Source organism: Benincasa hispida, chromosome 3, assembly GCF_009727055.1.
Source record: "Benincasa hispida cultivar B227 chromosome 3, ASM972705v1, whole genome shotgun sequence".
Lineage (NCBI taxonomy): Eukaryota > Viridiplantae > Streptophyta > Magnoliopsida > Cucurbitales > Cucurbitaceae > Benincasa > Benincasa hispida.
Window position 1 is genome coordinate 36,793,926 of NC_052351.1, and position 19,908 is coordinate 36,813,833.

The following is a 19,908-nucleotide window of genomic DNA, read 5'->3' on the forward strand; positions in this document are numbered from 1 at the left end:
AACTTCAAGATCATAGTCAAGAGGAGTTTAACTCAACAATAATGGACATATATTCATTTTCGAAGTTTAAAAGTTTCGATCACCATTCTACCTTTATTGAAAAAGAAATAGCAAGATTATAAATACCCGTAATGAATATAACTGTCAACAAGATAATACCCATTATGAATTTGAACTCTCTCCCCATCGTTATTATTTTGTGTCATTGTCAACCCCCAACCATCGTTTTGCTTGTGATGTTTTTGTATACATATTAAATGCTCACGTTTATCTTAAATATTTCTATTCTTTAAAATGTATGCAATTTTTTTTAGTTCAATAATAAGTGGAATGGAGATCCAAATCTAAATATGAGTATTGATGATATTTTAATCGGTAGAATATATTTAAGTTGGTGATTTAATCATACATTTAAGAAATTAGAAAAATGATGGATGTGGGAGAATTTAAACTACAAACTTTTAAGTCACCAATATATATTATATAACATGTTATGTTCATTTTGACGAAAATAATGATTTGTCAAAACTATATTTTATTATTATTATTATTATTATTATTTAAACTTCCAACCTTAAAGAATTTAATATATGCCAATGGCTATAATACTATGCTCATTTTAACGATGAAAACTTTATTTTGTATCTAGTGCTTCATGTTTCCTAATCTAGTTGGGTTTTAAACTTTTGAAGTTTTTTTTTTTAAAAAAATTATTATTAGGATAAGAAGGTAATGAAAAGTAAAAATATGTAAAAAGGAAATAGTTTCACAATTTTAATTAGGTTAAAATACTATTTTAGTATCCATATTTCGAAGTTTGTTCAATTTTAGTATATGTAGTTTTAGATGTCTAATTTTATCCCTATACTTTCATAAAATCTTAAATTTAGTCTCTATTACTTGTTTAATGATTTTTTTTCAAAAACTTTTTGTTATTTATTAACATTTTCACTCTAAATTTTGAAAATATTTTCACATATTATAATTTCAAGCATAGAAGTCATTGTTATTATTGGGCCAATTTCAATAAAAAATAATTTTAAAGAATTAAATTTAGGAGGGACGAAAATTGAATAAAGATGGGAGGAAAAATAATAATAATTACTATCTCATATGTATGTATATTGTAAATAATAAATAATATTAAAAAACATTTTATATCTAATTAGACATGCAATAGTTTATCTAGTTTATTTTATTTTATTTGAGATGAGACATGCTATGGTTGATCCATTATAAAAAAGTGGAAAATGTCTGGCTTTACTCCCAATTGAACATGGGTGCACGCATTAACAACGAAACCTTTTCCTTAAAGTCTGAGATGACGAACTCGAGAAGGAATCTCTCCAAGATATCCGTTATATCGCATGTTCAAAGCCTCTCTGCAAGTTCCCTTTTGACCATTTTCTCAGCCATCAAAACAAAAGCTCCCTTTTCTCCCTTCTGCTCTCTGTGAGTTACTGCTTTCTCTTACATGTAACCATTTATTTATGCTTTGAACTGAATTCAACACTTCTTTTTTCTTCTATTTATTGCAATTTAGCCCTCCATGGCTTTGATTTGTCTTCTGGGTAAAGCTCAATTTAGCTTGGATACAGAGCTTTGAATTCAATTCATTCCCTTGCTTATTATTTTGATCAGCAAGCGAAGTACCCAATTGCATTTTCCCCAAATTTAGTTACTAATTTTGTGTTCTCTGCTTTAATCATACGACCCTTTTTCCTTCTAGCATTTATGAATCGAGTTGGGGGTCTATGTTCATGGGACGATCATAGATTTTCAATGTTTGATTTAGCGAGTTAGAATGATTTGATGGCTGAAATGATATCACATACTTTTTTTCTAATTTGGTATTTGAGTACTCAGATTGCAAATATTGGGCTTGCTAAACATGTAGATGTTGTCATATTGGTTTCAAGGATTCAAGTTCAGAGAAAAAGGCATCCTAATCCTAGCTATTTGATTCTTATGTTTCCTATCAAGAAGTAGTTGCTCCTTAAATGTATATTTAGCATTCTTGAAGAGCACATTTGAGATTGGGGAATCTGGAGTTACTATATTATAATAACTTAAATGAGAACTTGCTTGAACCTTGTTGTATGCAGCGAGTTAGATGGATTCAGATCATCATCGAAAAGTAGACTACCGGTATATTGCCGATAATTTCAGCTCATTGGATCAGGTTCTCTCTTTTATCCGGGCTTCTTAATTCATGTATGAAAGCATGCTGAACAAAGTCCATATTGTTTCTACTTCACTACCTTTTTCGGTTTTGCACTTTTATTGGGATTAAGAATAGTAATAGCTTTTCCCATGAAAATTATATTAAAAACAAACAATTATTTGTTTTCTGAATTCTAATTAGATGTAATCCTACTAAAAGTATTTGTGTGGCTGTTTGGTTTTTCTGACTATTGATAGGTAGACCAGATTACTTCATTCCATTCCATTGTTAGATTTGACATATAAAAAATCATCATTACTTTTATGTCAAATACAGTACAGAGTCTCTTACATTCATTTCTTGCCATCTATATATTCTATGCTTTTTGTGGAAAATTCAGTAACTAACCCAGCTCTACTATGCTATTATCAACAAAGTACCTATTACTTGGAGGCATATGTAACCTCCATTTAGGCTTTCTGAAGTACTACCAAATTTCTAATCAACTTAGATTTGAGGCCTTTTGTTTGATTCCTCTGTTTAGGCTTAGGATTCCTCATCCACAGGGATATGGCTTTTAGACTGCCAATTTGTTTTGGCTTTGGGTCATTGATGTACCCCATTTCCTATATATATTTTTTTAAAAAAATTGTTGGTTGATTTTTGTTCACATTGGGCATCACTGATGGAAGATTCCAGTTTTTTATTAACTATTTACCACCACTTGATTAGAATAACCTTGTGTCTTGGTTGTTTAGTAGATTTTGAAGGAGGAGGATCTGTAAGGCAGAACTGTTGGATAAGTATTGGACATAATGCATTTTGTAGAATAAGCTTAATATTTAGTTGAATAAATGCAATGCACACACAAAATCAAAATAATGTCATACATTTATCAAGTTCCTTAAACATGATTCTCTCAACTCCACCTCCAGATAGTTTTGCTGGTTACGTAATTAGTCAAATCTAAGAAGAGTTCTAGACCTCTCAAAAGCTCTGGAGTTAGTAATTGTAATTAGTAACAAAACATCTTTCATATATTCCTCTCATCGTCCATGCATTATATAAACTTTGGTATTAGAGATGAGAAGCTAGGTATGCTAGCTAAGAGGAAGGAAGATAGATGATGAAGTAGAAGCAAGATACGTCCTATGCAGGTAATATGTAGAGGGTGAAACTGGATTTACAGAGGACTCCTACCATAAAGTAGGTTAGGTGCATTGTTAGAAGGAATGCGGCAGAGAGAATGAGACCTTATCTATTTGAGTGTTTTCAACAGAACTTTAAGACCTCCTTACTATAGGGTTCCCCAGTAAAGTTGTTGAGATTACAAGTTGAGTGTTTTTTTTTTTCAAAGAATCATCTGCTTTCATTGAGGAAAAAAATAAAAGAATACAAGGGCATACAAGAAAAAACCAAGCCCACAAAACGCCTAAGAGAAAGGGCTTCCAATTAAGTAAAATATTTCCAAGAGAATAATTACAAAAAATCTTTGAAACCGAAACTCAAAGAGAAACATGAAACCTCGCTAAGGACCAAACTTCACTAGGGTCTCTAACCAATTAAGTGCTTTTAACATATTCAAACCAACTTCTATGCGAGGGAGAGATCTTAACATTCTTAAAAATATGTAGACATAATAGTTACGGAGAATTTCTTGAGTTTGGGAATTTGTCTAAATTGATTCGATTCTATATTTATCTATTTGAAGTTCTTTTGTACATTGAACTGCTATATGAACAGTTAATTTCTGTATGTCAATTCTGCCTATATATTTGAAAGTTAGGCTTTATATTTTCTCTTCCCTTCATTATCAATATCAATTTCACCGTACCCCTCAAGCAGACATTCACACAAGTACTTGCATACTGGAAATACATGACACTTCATTCAGGTTATATCTGCATTGAGACACGAAGGTCTTGAATCATCAAATTTAATTCTTGGTATCGACTTTACAAAGAGTAATGAGTGGACAGGTGAATCTTTCTTTACTTTACAATTGATATGAAGGTTATGAACGCTTCCACGGATTACTAGACGTTACATTTCACTGACTGCAGGCAGGTATTCTTTCAGAAGAAAAAGTCTGCATTCAATTAGCAGCACACCCAATCCATATGAGCAAGCAATTTCTATTATTGGTCAGACATTGTCTCCTTTTGATGATGATGGCTTGATACCTTGTTTTGGTTTTGGTGATGGTTAGTGTTACTTTTTATAGATCCTTTATTAAAAGTGTCAGTAACCAACTTTTCTCTTGCCTAACTACCTTATTTTCAACTTCTTTTTCTGAAGCATCAACTAGTGATAAGCATGTATTCAGCTTTTATCCAGATCACAGGCCATGTAAAGGTTTCAAGGAAGCACTTTTTCGATATAGAGAAATTCTGCCGTACCTGAATTTATCAGGTTCATTTGAACTTTTGAGTTAACTATGCAATTTGTTTTGCATTTATCACCATGTATTGCAGTATTAATCATAATGCAGAGCTAATTTTTGGTATCCATTTTTCCTCTTTACCATGCAATGTTATGTCAATGGGTGCCTTGTGTTGATATTATCAAACTTGTCAACTGATAACTTCAATAATATTAGTTCCAGATGTTGACTATATTTGTCATTCATATGACAAAAACGGCATTTGGCCTACGTATGTAGAATTTAGATAGGATGCCTCCTCCAAATAGGACAAAAATTCAATAATTCTGTGGTTACTCTCTTCTTCCTTCAGTTCTTTCTTTTCCTTCTCTATCGTGTATATGGATGAGTGATGACATTGAAGATAGTAAGATATTTGATTTTGTTTTTCAACATCATATTCATTTTCTTAATTGTATGATAAGTAAGTTTAGATATTACCTTGACTCGATTCTTTTCATTGAGATTGACAAAATGTATTCCCTTGAATAGCTAAGTCTTATAATTTAAGACGAGGCATCACTTGAATAGTAACTTTAGATCCCTTGAAAGGTATTCCAAGGAAAATGTTCGAGAAGTTTGATCGAGTTGAGACATTCGTTAAGATGAAAGAGCAATACAGGGAGCTTCTCTGTTTGCAAAGTGAACGACTTTTGTGATTTGGTGGTGGCATGTTAGTAGCTTTAGTGAGTGGCAAATGGCTATTAAGAAGGAACCTCGTAGGATATTAAACCTTAGCTTAGTTAGGCATATTTTGGTAATTGTTAATTCTTTCTTGTCTCGTGGCTTAGCATTTACAAATCTTGAGTTGTCTGCCTTTGAAAAACTGTAACATTTATGTAATATGTTTATTTACATTACTTGAGGAGCTTTCCATGCATTCTATATTTACCATCCTATCCTTTTAAGGGTTGCCTTCTGTGGATATTTTTCAAAATGCTTTGCCCGGTAACCGTAATTTTATTCTCCAAAGTTATAATAGCCCTAACAATGTACTTAAGCTTAATTATGTAGGTCCAACGTCGTTTGCCCCTGTTATAGATGCTGCAATTGGCATTGTTGAGAAAAGCAATTGGCAGTATCATGTCCTTGTTATTGTTGCAGATGGACAGGTTGTTGGATGTGCTCTGTTTGTATCATTTTTTTATCTCCCCCTATTTCATGTATGCTTCATTCTCTTGAGGCCTAAAATTGTATAATATTGAACAGGTTACTAGAAATCCTGACACGCCACCTGGTAAATTAAGTTTTCAAGAGCAGACAACCATAAACTCCATTGTTGCTGCCAGGTAAAACAATAACTTTTATTAAGTTCAGTAGATTTTGTGCTTGAAATCTCATAACATTTGAATTACCAGCCATTATCCTCTGTCAATAATTCTAATCGGAGTAGGGGATGGACCTTGGGATGCTATGCAGAAATTTGATGATAACATCCCTCAGCGTGCATTTGATAATTTCCAGGTACTTGATTAATATTTCATTGAATCCACTTGTGTGGTTGTGTTTTTTAATTGTATGAAATGGTCTTAGACACTATTTCACATAGTTGGAGTCCTTTTTTGTAGTGGGAGCACCCTTTTTGTGGATTTGTTTTTATATGTCCGTGTATTCTTTCATTTTTTTTCTCAATGAAAGTTGTTTTCATATAAAAAAAAAATGTATGAAATGGTCTTGAATATGGTTTTATTTTGGATTAATATCCAATCTTATGGCGGCGTCTTTTCTATTTTCTATTAACTTCATTTAATGTTGTGGGCTACCCATAAACCACTTGGAGCAAAGCTCCAGCTCCTGGTTATTAAAACTGTGGAAATCAGTGTTCAATTATTTTTGGTTCAGTATGTAACTTCACTTAATATCTGCTTCTCTTTATTGGTTCAGTTTGTAAACTTCACAAAGATCATGTCTGAGAGCACAGAAGCATCAAAGAAGGAAGCAGCATTTGCCCTGGCTGCACTCATGGAAATTCCATTTCAATACAGAGCCACCCTCTCTTTGCAAAATTCAAAGTAAGCCAGGATTTTCAATTCTAAATGAATTGTTAAAATGCCTTGGATCTATTATTTACTCCGTGACCAAGTGAATTATCCTAAATTGCATTTGTATTATGTGTTATTTACGATTTTCAGCCTAAGGTTTAGAGAGGTACCACATAAAAACCCTCTAACCCTATTGGTACCCATGCAATCTGTATTATCTAATATTTCTCTATGTTAATAACTTAATAAAACTACTCTCTCCCTCAATCCGTGGACATAACTAACACATTGTTAGTGAACCATATAAATCTCTATGTCGATCTTTATTATTTATGCACTCTCACTTTCTTTATTCGATTTCATAACAATTCTTATTTTGGATTTGCAAAATAACACTGACTATTATGCAGGAGAGAATCTGTCTATGGAAAAAGTGCAGGCCCACTTCCTCCTCCTCCTGAAGTCATCAATCATGACAATGCAGTTGCAGAGCAAAAATTGAAGAATATAAATGCTGAAAAACAGAGTACCTCATCTGAATCGGTAACTTCGTTTTCATTTTATTTATGGAGTCTTCTAAGAATGGGAAAGACAAGCATGTGTGGCTTTACAATTACTCTAGGGAAATTTCGTGGTGCTTTTGGGTTTAAAATTTGATTAAGGCTTGAAGTGTGAGAATATAACCTTGTATATTTTTTCCCTTTTGTTACATGGCTTCGTTGATATAAATTATTTAAATTAAACGTCTCTTGTTCAAGGTCTGCCCCATATGCCTGACAAACCCAAAGGACATGGCTTTTGCTTGCGGTCATACAGTAAGTTTCTCTACCTTGAAACTTTCTCACAGTGCTAATGTTTGAATAATATTTCTAAATTTCTAATGGAATGGAAAATGTGGAATGGTTCCATATTACTTGACCAGGACACTCGGTGAATATTTTACCTACTATTCTTTTGCTGTTTCTTACCAGACCTGCAAGGATTGTGGTGTAACCATCTCAACGTGCCCATTGTGTCGAGAACCTATAAAGATGCGCTTAAGACTGTATGCCTAAGTTAATAAAAACAACTTCATCCATCACCCGTTGAGGTATCTTATCATTGAAGTTGATTAATGGTTATATGAATAAAGTATCCCCCATCATAATATAACTTCCAAAATCTATGAGTTAGTAAAAACGTGTACTGTACAGTTCGGAAACTGCTGCGGAAGATGAGCCAACATATATGGGTTAAGAGAAGAATCTTTATTTCTTGATCACATCAAATAGGGTGTTTCTTTGAAAGAGGAATGTTGTAATTATTCTCTTGTATAAGGATTTGCATTGTAAATTAAATTTATTACAAAATGTTTGGAACTGAGGATAGGATACTCTCAAAATTTACACTGTTAAAACCAGAGGATATATGCAGTTATATTTACAGCGATACGTTTTCAAGATTAATTTCCTTGTCGGTTTTAATTTATAAAAACTTGTTCATCTACTTGTATGAATCTTATATTTACTTTAGTTTTTCTAATGAGTTAGAACATACAATTCCATACCAAACAGAGATTTGGCCGTAGGCTGATGGTTATTTCTGACCTGCCTTCATGTTAGAAAGGGGAGAAAAGAAGATCCCTTTACCTGCTTTGTTCATCTTGATGGTTATATCCCCAAGTCTTTTAAGTTTAAGATTTTTTGGCATATGAAACCTTTGTGTTCGCTGGAAGCATTTATAGACATCTCTGTTTGCTTTTGTTTGTGCCTCTTCTGTTTTGACATAAATGACAGTAATATTGGATTCATACAGTTAACAAACTGTACAAGTTTATAGTCTATGTATATACACAAAAAACAAGAGCTAATCTACCATGTTAGAGTCGAAAGATATCTCAAGTTGGCTATGGTCAAGTAGAAACCTTTCCTTGAATGGTTCTTCAATTCAAATCATGATTTTTTTTTCTTCTGTTCAACAATTGCCCATTGAGTTATGTTCGAATTGGTTCAAATTGTGATATTGTCGATTGTGTGCCATATGATTAAAAATGTGGTGTTGTTTAAGTTATTTATATTTTGTTTGTGCTATGCAAGGAGTTATTATAGTACAGGGATGTTATATAGCCCATGGCTCATATCTAAACTCAACTTTAGGCTACCCAGAAGTTGAAAATATTTGGAATGGAGTTGGTCCAATTTGACCTTTGGCTAAGCCCCAAAACCTTATCCATGAGGTGAAATTCTTTATGTACATTTCTGAAATAAATTAATCTTAATTAGGTTAAAAAGAACTAATAAAAGATTTTCTAAACAACAATTTTAGAAAACAATAACAAACTTCATTTAAAAAAGAAAAAAAAAACTTAAAGTGATGTTTAATAGGAATATAAATAAAATAAGCTTTAATAATATTTAGTTTATTTATATAATAAAGATTAATCAATATTGTGATGAAATGAATATCAATTTAATAAACATTAATCAACGGTTTAATTCAACAAACCACGAGTCTAGCATTTTTTCTTCTAGCATAACAATTCAATCAAGTTAAAGATTTGAATATCTATCTTCTAGAAAAAATTGTTCGTAACTTGACTAGTTGAGTTATGTTTGTACTTGGCAGTTATCTAGTTTTTTAAAGTTTGACTATGTGGACAAAAATTCAAGGCGTATTTTGAACTTAACCTAGTAATGAGAGTAACGCATAGCTCAATAAGGATATTGAATTCAATTCCATCAAATCTGTGGTATAAATCACCACACATACTACATATCTAATGAAGGAATTACCCCCCAGCTCCCTAATTTCATCAACACTAATGCTGTCATTTTTTCACTTGAAAGAAGTATTAAGTTCAAACTTCAAAGAAGGTACATAGAAATTAGGTAGTGCAGAAAAACTTTAAGATGAGGCTATTAAATTTATATAGCAGCAAAAGAATTGGATAAACAGAGAGAAAGAAAGACATAAAAGTGCCAAAAAGGCAGCAGCATGATTAGCATTTAGGTAAGAGAGCTTATAAATGAAATATATAGATAGAAACAAAGAGAAGGACAAAGCATTGGACAGACAATAAAAGGAGAATATGAATAAGAACAAAGTAAGAAAAATGACAATGGAGAAATTGTGTGTATGTATATATATAATTAAATTTGAAATGGATTTGTTGGAGGGTGAGGTTTAGCTTGAAGCCAATGAACAAAGCTTTGGAGTGTAGCAACATCAGCTCGGTAATGTTTTTGTGTAAACTCCAAAAGATCTGACCATGTGAAATCAGGGTACTGTCTTGGCCCTTCTCTGCTCACCAAATCTTGTGGGGGTCTCACCACTTTATCATCTTTTGGGCACACAAAGAACACCAATGACCTTCTCTCTCTCTTCCTGTTCACCACTGCCCTATGCAGGCAGCTCTTGTACGCTCCGTTCGAGAGTGCCTGCACATTTGTTTTCTAATTATTCAAAGAAACTACCACAATATATACAACGACTAATAATTGTTTTTTTTTTTTATTTACTTTAAAAACTCCTTCAACATATTTGGAATGACTTTTTAAGTACTTCTCCAACATAAACATAGTTCAACTCGATCAAGAGATCAAATGTTCAAATCCCTCCAAGTATTTAAGAAGAAGGGCAAATTGCAAAAACCACCCCTAAAGTACGATAGTAGTTACAATTATACCCTCAAACTTTTAGTCGTAAAAATTGAGCTTTTATACTTGTACAAATGTTGAAATTGGACCCTCAAACTTACATAATTGTAGAAATTGTAACAATTGTATAAGTTTGTAGTGTTCAATTTTTATCATTTGGAGGTCCAATGTTTACAACTATTATAAGTTTGAGGGACAAATTTTAACACTTGTAGAAGTTTGAGGGTGTGATTGCAATTTATCTTAAAAAAAGAAAGTCATTCCAAACAGACTCTTCACTCTTCTTTGACCCCCAATTTGACGTTGGTTTGTCATTTTCAAACATATATATTTATAAATAATAATAGGAAGAAGGGTAAGAAAAGTTGTGTACCATAAAAGTGTCACCGATGTTAATAACCAAAGCATCAGGTCTAGGTTTGACAGAGAGCCATCTGTTGTTAGCAAAAACTTCAAGGCCACCAACTTGATCTTGATGGAGAATTGTGAGTGAAGTTGGGTCACAATGGGGGCCTGTGCCTAAGGTTAGGCCTGCATTTTCGCATGGTGGGTAGTAATTGCATCTCATTATTGATCTTCCATCTTCAAAGAACTTCCTGTAATGAAATCTTTCTATTCCCAAACTTATTGCTAAAAGCTCCATTATCATTAGTGCTGTTCTTGTCATTTCCTCACAGTATCTTTGGTATACCCATCTTCATAAATCAAAACCAAACATAAAAACCATAAATTATACCTTCATGGTTGTAAATTAGTATAGTAATACTTAACTGATAGTTAGATTTTTTTTTTTATTTTTTTGGGTTAGAAATTGTTGTAGTCTCATTAGCTATAACACATTCTCGAATCGAACGTGTTTTGCTCAAAGAGTTGGAATAGAAGGAAAGGAAGTTGTTAACTCTACTTGCCGTTCGGTCCAAAAAACTTGTGAACTTCACAACTTAAAAACATCAATTTCATATTTTATTAATTTCTTATTGTGGGCCCCACAATTAAATAACTATGCTCTAGTTCCAAACGCTCCCTAAGTATCAATATTTTGAAATAACATGTGTTTTACTTTTATGATCTCTTGAGTGGGTCTATTATTCGGTTTTACTTATTTGCATACTTTTATAAATATTTAATGAATATTTAATAATCCTTTTCTTTACTAAACACAATACTTTTTGAAAATGTTTTAAAAAACCAAATAGAGAAAAATACATGGTTTTAAAAAACATGATTTTTTTGTATCCGACAATAAACTAAAATGTTTTCATAATAAAGAAAAAAAAAAAAGAGAAAATAAACCATTTTTAAAGATTTAAAAAAATAAATAATTATCAAATGAGACAAAAGCTTTATTCAACAAATCTCTGGTTGTCAACTTCATTAGTTTAGTACTCATGTACTCCATATAAACAAACATGGGTAAGAAGCCGATGAATTAATCGTAAAAAACTTATTAAACATCAGTTTTAAAATTCAAATCGAGTATTACTCATCCGACATATACACTGAGTTAACGACAGAGAAATCTGGCGTTGGACAAATCCGTATTGCACTTAAAAAATAAAAGGGAGAGTGAGAAGACTGACCCAGTGTTCTCGAAGTCGCATCCGAACAATGACTTGAAGTAATGAAGAACATGAAGGCGTTGAGAATCATCACTACAATATTCAAAAGAGAACGTCTCTTTCCATGGAAGCTTTGACGAGAATCTCTCTGCATGAGCTCCTGAATATCCCGACACTCTTCCCGGCTTTTTCCCAACGCTAATTTTCTTCACTAACGGCATCTTAAAAATCGCTTCCCCTTCCTCATACGCCGCCTTTATCAGCTCTGCCGCCACTCCATGATTCGTCACCTGAAACAACCCATGCTTCCTGCACGCCATCCGAACCATCGCCGCCGCCTCCGCCGTCGCCGCCGCCTCCCCTCGCCGGAATCCCCCTAAGTCAATCAAGGGCTCTTTCAACTCCTCTCGCTCCTCCGCATTCCCCGTCGCTAACTCCCCACGTGGCCATATGAATTCCATTGGAAGATTCTTCTGGTTGTCCAGCATCGTCGGGAGAATTACGCCCGCCGTCGTGCCGGTGGATTCCATTTTTTTCTCTTTTCTCTTTTTATTTATTTTTATTACTATTTTGGTTTAAATATATATAACCATGGAATGGAACTATATATATATGTGTATATGTCATCATGTCAATGTGGTTTGTTATTGCAAATTGTGTCATGTCAATATGTGTATAACTTCCGTCTCTGTTATAATAAATGACTTATTGTTGTCCCTTTTTTAATTTTAGTTCTTTTCTTCCCTTTTCATTTTCATTCTTTTATATAAAATATCTATGTTTTTCTTTTATGACGCATAGCTAAGTAGATAAGGTCATATCAAGTCATATAAGGTCATTTATTGAACGTAACATGTTGTGGCGGCTATTTTTTTTTAACCACGACTCTTGATTTCACTTTCTTCATTTTAATTTTCTCTTGAATACCTAATAGTATAAAAGCTTCAACTTCAAAATATTATTGTTATTTTCTTTATGTATTAAGATTTTAAAAGTCTTTTTTTCCTTTTCTTTTAGGTTTAATTCTCATTTTTGTTTGTTTGTTTTATTTTTAAAAACCTTTTAAATGTTTAGTTTAGTTTTATTTTTTTAAAAAGAAAATCACATTGGTTGTTGTTTTTATATAGTTATGTATATGCATCCCACTAAATTGTCCAACCATAATTTATTACGTGACAAATCCTTTTTACATATTTTTTAAATATTGGTCAATGATTAGTTACAGTCTAATCCATGCACCCATTTCTCTACTTACATGGTAAATAAAATTATAAATAAATAAATATTCTTTTTAAAAAAATTGCCACATGGCAAATATAGGATGTACAAAGATAGATGCACCCACATCTAAATTTTTCCTTAAATATTTTAATTGGAATGCATCCAAGTATTACTCTAATATAAATATGTTATTCAGATTTTTTTTCCCCTTAAAATAGCAAAATTTGAAAAACTGCATTCTATTTTTAGTTTTCGACGTGGTTTTGATTTTGAAAACGAAAACTACATGTTTAAATAGTGATGTAAGCTTAAATTTAAAACACAAAACTAATGGTTATTAAATATGGTCATAATGAATCAACCGATTTGTCTTAATATTTATATTACTTTTCTTTTATTTGTCCTCACAACATGTGTGTCACGCTCAATACAATACACTATAATTGCAATTTTCAAGTTCCATCTATTTTTGGAAATTGTTCAAATCTAATAAACAATATTTCATCGAATTTTGTCAGAAAAAAATCTGAAAATTAAATCAAACAATGGTACCACGAGTTCAAGATAATTGATTTGCAAATCTAGTCAACTAGTACCCTTCTATTTCTATATAATACATACTTAGATATAAAATATCATCTGTATACACATTTCAATAAGTATTCTAGTGATAATAACTTAGTCTTTATCGATCCAGGTTCAAATCTTAATATCTCACCTTTGTTGTACTACAAGATAAAAAACAAAAACTTTTGTATTTTTTATTTTTCTGATAAAGATATTAAATTAGGGAGCTGATATAAAATTTATTAGAAATATTTAGTCACTTGGGTTCCAATAAAATTATCACAAATAATTAAAGAAAATAACTCATTAGTTAATAATCTATAAAGTAATGGGATTTAAAAATTACATACTGTTTAATTTCTTTTAAAAACGAAAAAACAAAAAAACTTAATAGGAGGATGGTTGGATTATAAAAATTGTGTGTTTTTTTAGAACAATAAAAGTAGTAAGTTGTGGTACCAAGATGCGTCTGAAAAATTAATGATTAATAATGTCGTAAATTTTTTAAAGAAAAGAAGAAAAATGTCGAGAGGAAATAAATAATAATTGAAAATTGTGGATCCACTTCAGCAATTCTATTTATTTATTAAATTATTGATAAAAGAAATACTATTTATTTTGATAGGATTGTTCATGAATCATTGAAAGGAAAACCATGCGGCAAATTGTGTCGTTTTTCTCAGTTTGAATACTCCTTCGGTCCACACCAAAAATTTGAGACTCTCTTTTCTTACGATTTTTCCATATTTTACCCTTTTTATTAAATCATTTTGTTTTAACGTCAAAAACTCAAATTATTGAATTAGATTATAAACTTAGACAACTAGTGTTTTTTTTTTTTTTTAACCTAGAAAAGATTTCAATTGAACTATATCACTTGACAATTAGATGATAGATGATAGAAAATCTTAAAACTCATACAAAAATAGATAATAAAACAAAAAAATTAATAGTTAGAAATACACAATATTTATACCTTAATTTTTAAAATTTAAATAATTATCAAATAGACTTTAAGACTTTGTTAGGCATAAAATTTAAAATTGTATATAAAATCAATGTTTTGAAAAGAAATTTTGAGATTTATTAGACAATTTTGAATCTTCAGCCACTAAGATTTCGTTGAGTAATTATTTTGTTTTTTGGTTTTATTTTTGAAAATTAATTTTATTGACACTAATTCTACCTCCAAATTTCTTCATTTGTTATCTACTTTTCATCAATGGTTTAAAAAATCAAGCTAAATTTTGATAACTACAAAAAGTTGCTTTCAAAAAGTTGTTTTTGTTTTTTAAATTTGGCTAAGAATTCAATCATTGTACTTAAGAATATGCAAATCATCGTAAAAAATTGGAAAAAAATAGACTTAATTTTAAAAAATAAAAGCAAAAAATAAAATGGTTACCAAACGAGAAGTAAATAATAGATGCAAACTACAAAAATTAAAAAACTAAACTTATATATAACTTAAATCTTTTAGACCAACTCATTTGTATACTCAAAATATCTAATAGATACTTTGAAAATTAAAACACCAAATAATAGATACAAATTTAATAAATTGGAAGGCTGAATCGATAATTTGACTTTGATTTTTATAATCAACTAATTTGTATAGAGTTGGTTGCATAAATAACAATCAGAATCAAAATAATAAAAGATGTAGAACAAGGATAAACATATTAGGATATAATACAAAATGAGCGCTAGATATCACTGCTAACAGCTATTAGTGATAGCTATATAGGTAAATGACCAAAAAGCCCACACGCAGCCCACTATTTCGCTTCTTCTTTCGATTTTCTTAAATTGAAAACTATCACTGATTGCAACTATCAATGATAGTAACCGATAGCAACTATTAGCGATAGCTACTGATAGCTACTATTAGTTGGTATCATTGATAGCTACTATTAGTTGGTATCATTGATAGCTACTATCAACGATAGCTTCAATTTGAAAAATATTAATACAACCTTAAAATGGTAACACTTGAAATATCACCTTTTAATTTGCTATCAGTTTTCAATGGTTATCATTGATACACTTGAACAATTGGAATCAAAATTGAAATATTAACACCTAAGGTTATCAGTGGATATTAATGATAGACTTTTATAAGTAGTTATCAACTTTTGAAATGAAACTATCATATTTCATAGATTAACATTTAAAATTATAAGTGATAGAAGTCTATCAATGAGAGGTCTATAAGTGACTATCTCTAATATTTACCTAAGTCATATCACCAATATCATTAATATGTTCATTTTATTGATATATTCCTAAGTTATATCACTAATAGCCATGACTATTATTGATAGTTTCAATTAGTGGCTATCACTTATAGCTTTTAGCGTGACTATCAATTATAGACTTTCGTTAAATGGAATTGAATTTTATATCATTGATATCATCAATATATGGATATCATCTAAGTTCTATCACCGATATCACTGATATTACTTATATCATAGTTATCAGGAAAGCTTCTATCATTGATAATATGTTGTTAGAGATAACTTCTGTCATTCTTTTTTACCATCAAATAACATGTCATTATTGGTAGTTTTTATCACCTATACACATGCTCTTAGTGATAACTTATAGGCATTCTACTTACACTTTAGTTCGAAATTCAACTTTATTAATTAAATTCACTAAGTTGGCTATCAATGATAGATTTCTATAAGTGGCTATTAATTATGTAAAAAATATCAAAGATTAAGCTATCAATGATAGAAAATATTAATGACTATCACTGGTAGACTTTCATTTGTTATTTATATTTAATATTTTCGTTATAATAATTAAACTTGATGATTGACTTGTTGGTATTAAATAACTTATGAATTGGGTAGTTTCAAGTCTTAGGTATGAAATTCAGTCTTATAATTCTTATGGAAAAAAAGGAGAAGGAACAAAAATCGGTTAAAGGAAAAAAAAAAAAGTAAAAATTGGAAAAATTAAAGAAAATAAAAAAAAGGAGCAAAAATTGGAGGAAGAAAATAAAAAAAGGGAAGGGAAGAAGCAAACATCAGAAAAATAAAATAAAATAAAAAATAAAAAAGAGCCAAATAAAAGAAAGAAAATAAAAAAAAGAGAGAGAGAGAAAGAGAAAAAGCAAAAAGTGGAGAAAGAAAAAGAAAAATTAAAAAAATAAAATAAATGAAGAAGCAAAAACTAATGAAAGAAAATTAGAAAAAAAGAAGAAGAAGAAGAAGAAAGAAGCAAAAATCAAAGAAAATAAAAAAGGAAGAAGAATGTGTATAACATGACAAGAGGGTGAAATTGAAAATTCGAATAAAATTCAAAGACTAAAATATTTTAAAAGCTAAAATATTTTAAAAGAGTGGTATATTTTAAGATTTTTTTTTCTTTATTATACTCACTATTACAAATATACATGTATATTCTCAAATCGGACCTTTAATATTAATATTGTTGTTTTCAAAATTTATTAGAGAAATATTGTTGTTTTGGGAGTTCAAGGCTAGAGGTCGAACGTTGAGAACTCAAATGATGTGGAGGTCGAACGTTGAGAACTCAACGAACAAAGAAAAACTTGGAAACAATCACAATAGGCCGAAATTTCAACCCTCGACAATGGAAATCTCGCGCAATCTCGCTTAGATTGTCGAAGGTTGAAGTTTTGAAACACATCCACCCTTGAGATTGCAAGTTTATTACTTTTCTTTTCTCCTCATAGAGGAAATAAAGTAATGAGATGGTATACTTATGTTATCGTGTATCTCGAACTGCTTCTAACAACCTATGCATTTTGTTATCATTTCGAATTAGACGGAGGCTTGTGAGATTGACGTGAGGGGATGTGGATGGCTATATTTCTGGGAGCGAACTCCATCGAATATGAAGCGCATGGATACAAGTTATGCCTTGGAATGAAACACATTCCGAATTAGCTTTGTATCGAACAAAATTTTGTATATATGGTGTCGAAAAGTTACACACATGTCGAAACTTCAAAACGATTAAGGAGATAAGTGATTGAAGTAGATTAAGGAGAGAGCGAGTATTCAAAGCAAGATTTAGGAGAGAGTAAGATTCAAAGCGAGAATATTGGAGAGAAGCAAGATTTAGTTTATATTGACTAATCTGACTAACATTGACTTGGTAAAATGAAATAGTTGAATAATTGAAAAATGAGGATTATTCAGGAATACACATTGAATGCTAAGATTACGCATTGAGTTTCTGGTAGTAGATCCATAATAAAAAAAGTGTTTGTGATTGTTTCAAAAGAAATGAAGAGCTAGTATCATTATGGAAAATAACAACAATAACAGAGAAAGCGAGATATTGAGAGAGAGCGAGAGTGAGAGAGCGAGATCTTAGGAGAGAGCGAGAGTGAAAGAGCGGGATCATAGGAGAAAGCGAGATATAGGAGAGAGTGATTCTAAGAGAGCGAGATTGAGAGAGCGAGATCTTAGGAGAGAGTGAGACTAAGAAAGCGAGATCTTAGAAGAGAGTGAGACTAAGAGAGCGAGATCTTAGAAGAGAGTGAGACTAAGAGAGCGAGAGTCTTCAACTTATTTTGAACTTTCCATAAGAAATATATATAAAAAAAAGAAAAAAGAGCTAATAATCATACTATAATTGAATATATTAGATTATTATATTATATTGAATAATCATTAGACAAAAAATTGAATATATTAGATTATTATACTAATAAATTGAATAATTATTAGATAACAATGAATAAATTAGATTATTAAATACTATAAATGAATAATCATTAGACAACAAATTGAATATATTAGATTATTATACTATAATTGAAATATCATTAGACAATAAATTGAATATATTAGATTATTATACTATAAATTGAAATAATTAGATTATTATATGTAAAACTTTATTGATTACAAAAAAAAAAAAAAAAAAAATTGAATATACAGTAGATTATTATAAAAAAAATTGAATATACAATAAAATGAATATATAATAAAAATTATTTATTATTCAATCCCTAACTATCTAACGCCGTCTTAGTAACGAATGACACTTCCTTCGATTATGTACTAACTGGTATAAAATCTACACGCTGTCGAGTGGCTGTTCGGTCTAATCCATCTCGTTGTGATAACGTGAACTTTTCGGTCTACCAGGTCTTCTCAACAACGATGGATCAGGATGTAAGACAGGCATATTAGGGTGCATGATCCGGTAATCTTCATGCAGTACAGGTTGAAATTGAGGAGAGTAACATTCAGCATATGTTGACAATTTGTATTAGTCCTCAATAAAATCTTCGTAGTTCATGTTAAAATGGAGCATGCTTGGCATGGTTGTATAAACAACTATGCAAAGCAACAATACCTGAGGTTCGAGAGATAGCTGGGCCTCTCATACTTTTGTAACTATGGGCTTGGGAGTGATTTCCAACAATGGCTCTACAGCTACATCATGTTAATGATGCTCAGTTAGTTGGACGAGCCTACAGTTCTCGGTATGTTGTTTTAATTCAATTTAAATTTTATATCACTGATCTAGTTAATTTAAATTCTAAATTATCAATTTAAAAATTTAGGTGGAGAGATAAATTTTGTATGACTAGGACAGCCACACATGTAGTCAACCAGTATAGATACATGTTTGATCTACTTCAACCTTAACAGGTACATTACACTAAACCTAATTGATTATTTTATTCACATTTTTATTGTATTTGTCTTTAATATTCTCTAATATAATATTTTGTGTTTCAGGTTATTTGGGAGCCGTACAAAATTATTTTGCATAATTTGCCTAATTTTTGTACGAATGGTCAAAACATATGACGGACGACGAGTCCTCTCATATGTTTTCACATTTGTGAGTGGCATCTTCCTGATAAGGTGATGAGACAATTCGGTTTTCAGCAGGATGTCCCATCGCCTTGTAATATGGAATCCGTACTGCATGATATTGACCTAAAGACTAGAGATTGGTCCGAAAAAGTTGCACATTTGGTAGTGCGATGACACTATCATGCAAGGTTTATTGCAGTGGGGGTTTCTCTTGAACAGTTTGACACAGATGTCATTCTAGAATATATTCATTAGTATAATAATATCACAAGGCGCTATGTCACTCGTCCGGGAGCAGCTGTGGGTCATCTAGTAAATGAATGAATATTATTTAATTTTTTTAATTTAAATTTATTTTAAATATTGTCTAATTGTTTTATAATTCACAGAGATCGAACAACAGTAGACTCCATGAGGTTATGAATGATCCGAACCATGTTCTTGCTATATATAGTGACAACCAAAGCTATATGGAAGAAATTCATTATATGTACGATATACCTATTATTCCTCCACCAGCTCCTAAATGTAGAGAACCTGTT

The 19,908-nt window shown here is 31.0% G+C and overlaps 2 protein-coding genes across 4 annotated transcripts; one reads left to right on the top strand and one right to left on the bottom strand.

Moving 5' to 3' along the window:
- The first annotated feature begins 1,257 nt into the window (after positions 1-1,257).
- LOC120074078 (E3 ubiquitin-protein ligase RGLG3) lies at positions 1,258-8,013 on the top strand. 3 transcript variants are annotated; one of them, XM_039027066.1, is made up of 13 exons: positions 1,258-1,452; positions 2,106-2,182; positions 4,059-4,143; positions 4,228-4,368; positions 4,463-4,576; positions 5,601-5,698; positions 5,796-5,875; positions 5,945-6,050; positions 6,471-6,598; positions 6,979-7,111; positions 7,327-7,383; positions 7,540-7,658; positions 7,762-8,013. In XM_039027066.1, exons 2-12 carry the CDS (start codon positions 2,114-2,116, stop codon positions 7,621-7,623), a joined length of 1,095 nt encoding a protein of 364 aa, XP_038882994.1. In that variant the 5' UTR covers positions 1,258-1,452; positions 2,106-2,113; the 3' UTR covers positions 7,624-7,658; positions 7,762-8,013. The 3 variants fall into 3 exon arrangements, with proteins under 3 accessions (XP_038882994.1, XP_038882993.1, XP_038882992.1); XM_039027065.1 differs by having other exon boundaries at positions 1,258-1,476; positions 7,540-8,013; XM_039027064.1 differs by having other exon boundaries at positions 7,540-8,013.
- A 1,606-nt stretch (positions 8,014-9,619) lies between these two features.
- On the bottom strand, positions 9,620-12,314 carry LOC120074077 (gibberellin 20 oxidase 1-D-like). Its single transcript, XM_039027063.1, has 3 exons — positions 11,784-12,314; positions 10,577-10,898; positions 9,620-9,984 (listed from the first exon to the last, which is right to left on the bottom strand). The coding sequence occupies exons 1-3, from the start codon at positions 12,290-12,292 to the stop codon at positions 9,697-9,699; spliced, it is 1,119 nt and encodes a 372-aa protein (XP_038882991.1). The 5' UTR covers positions 12,293-12,314; the 3' UTR covers positions 9,620-9,696.
- Between the last annotated feature and the right edge of the window lie 7,594 nt (positions 12,315-19,908).

Bases quoted from the DNA above. Each gene is read 5' to 3' on its own strand.
- LOC120074078 (XM_039027065.1), top strand. From the start codon at position 2,114: ATGGATTCAGATCATCATCGAAAAGTAGACTACCGGTATATTGCCGAT. The intron at 4,577-5,600 runs GTTCATTTGAAC...TTAATTATGTAG, and splicing joins GCCGTACCTGAATTTATCAG to GTCCAACGTCGTTTGCCCCT. The intron at 7,384-7,539 runs GTAAGTTTCTCT...GTTTCTTACCAG, and splicing joins CTTTTGCTTGCGGTCATACA to ACCTGCAAGGATTGTGGTGT.
- LOC120074077 (XM_039027063.1), bottom strand. From the start codon at position 12,292: ATGGAATCCACCGGCACGACGGCGGGCGTAATTCTCCCGACGATGCTG. The intron at 10,899-11,783 runs GTCAGTCTTCTC...TGATTTATGAAG, and splicing joins TGCGACTTCGAGAACACTGG to ATGGGTATACCAAAGATACT. The intron at 9,985-10,576 runs GTACACAACTTT...ACAAATGTGCAG, and splicing joins ACATCGGTGACACTTTTATG to GCACTCTCGAACGGAGCGTA.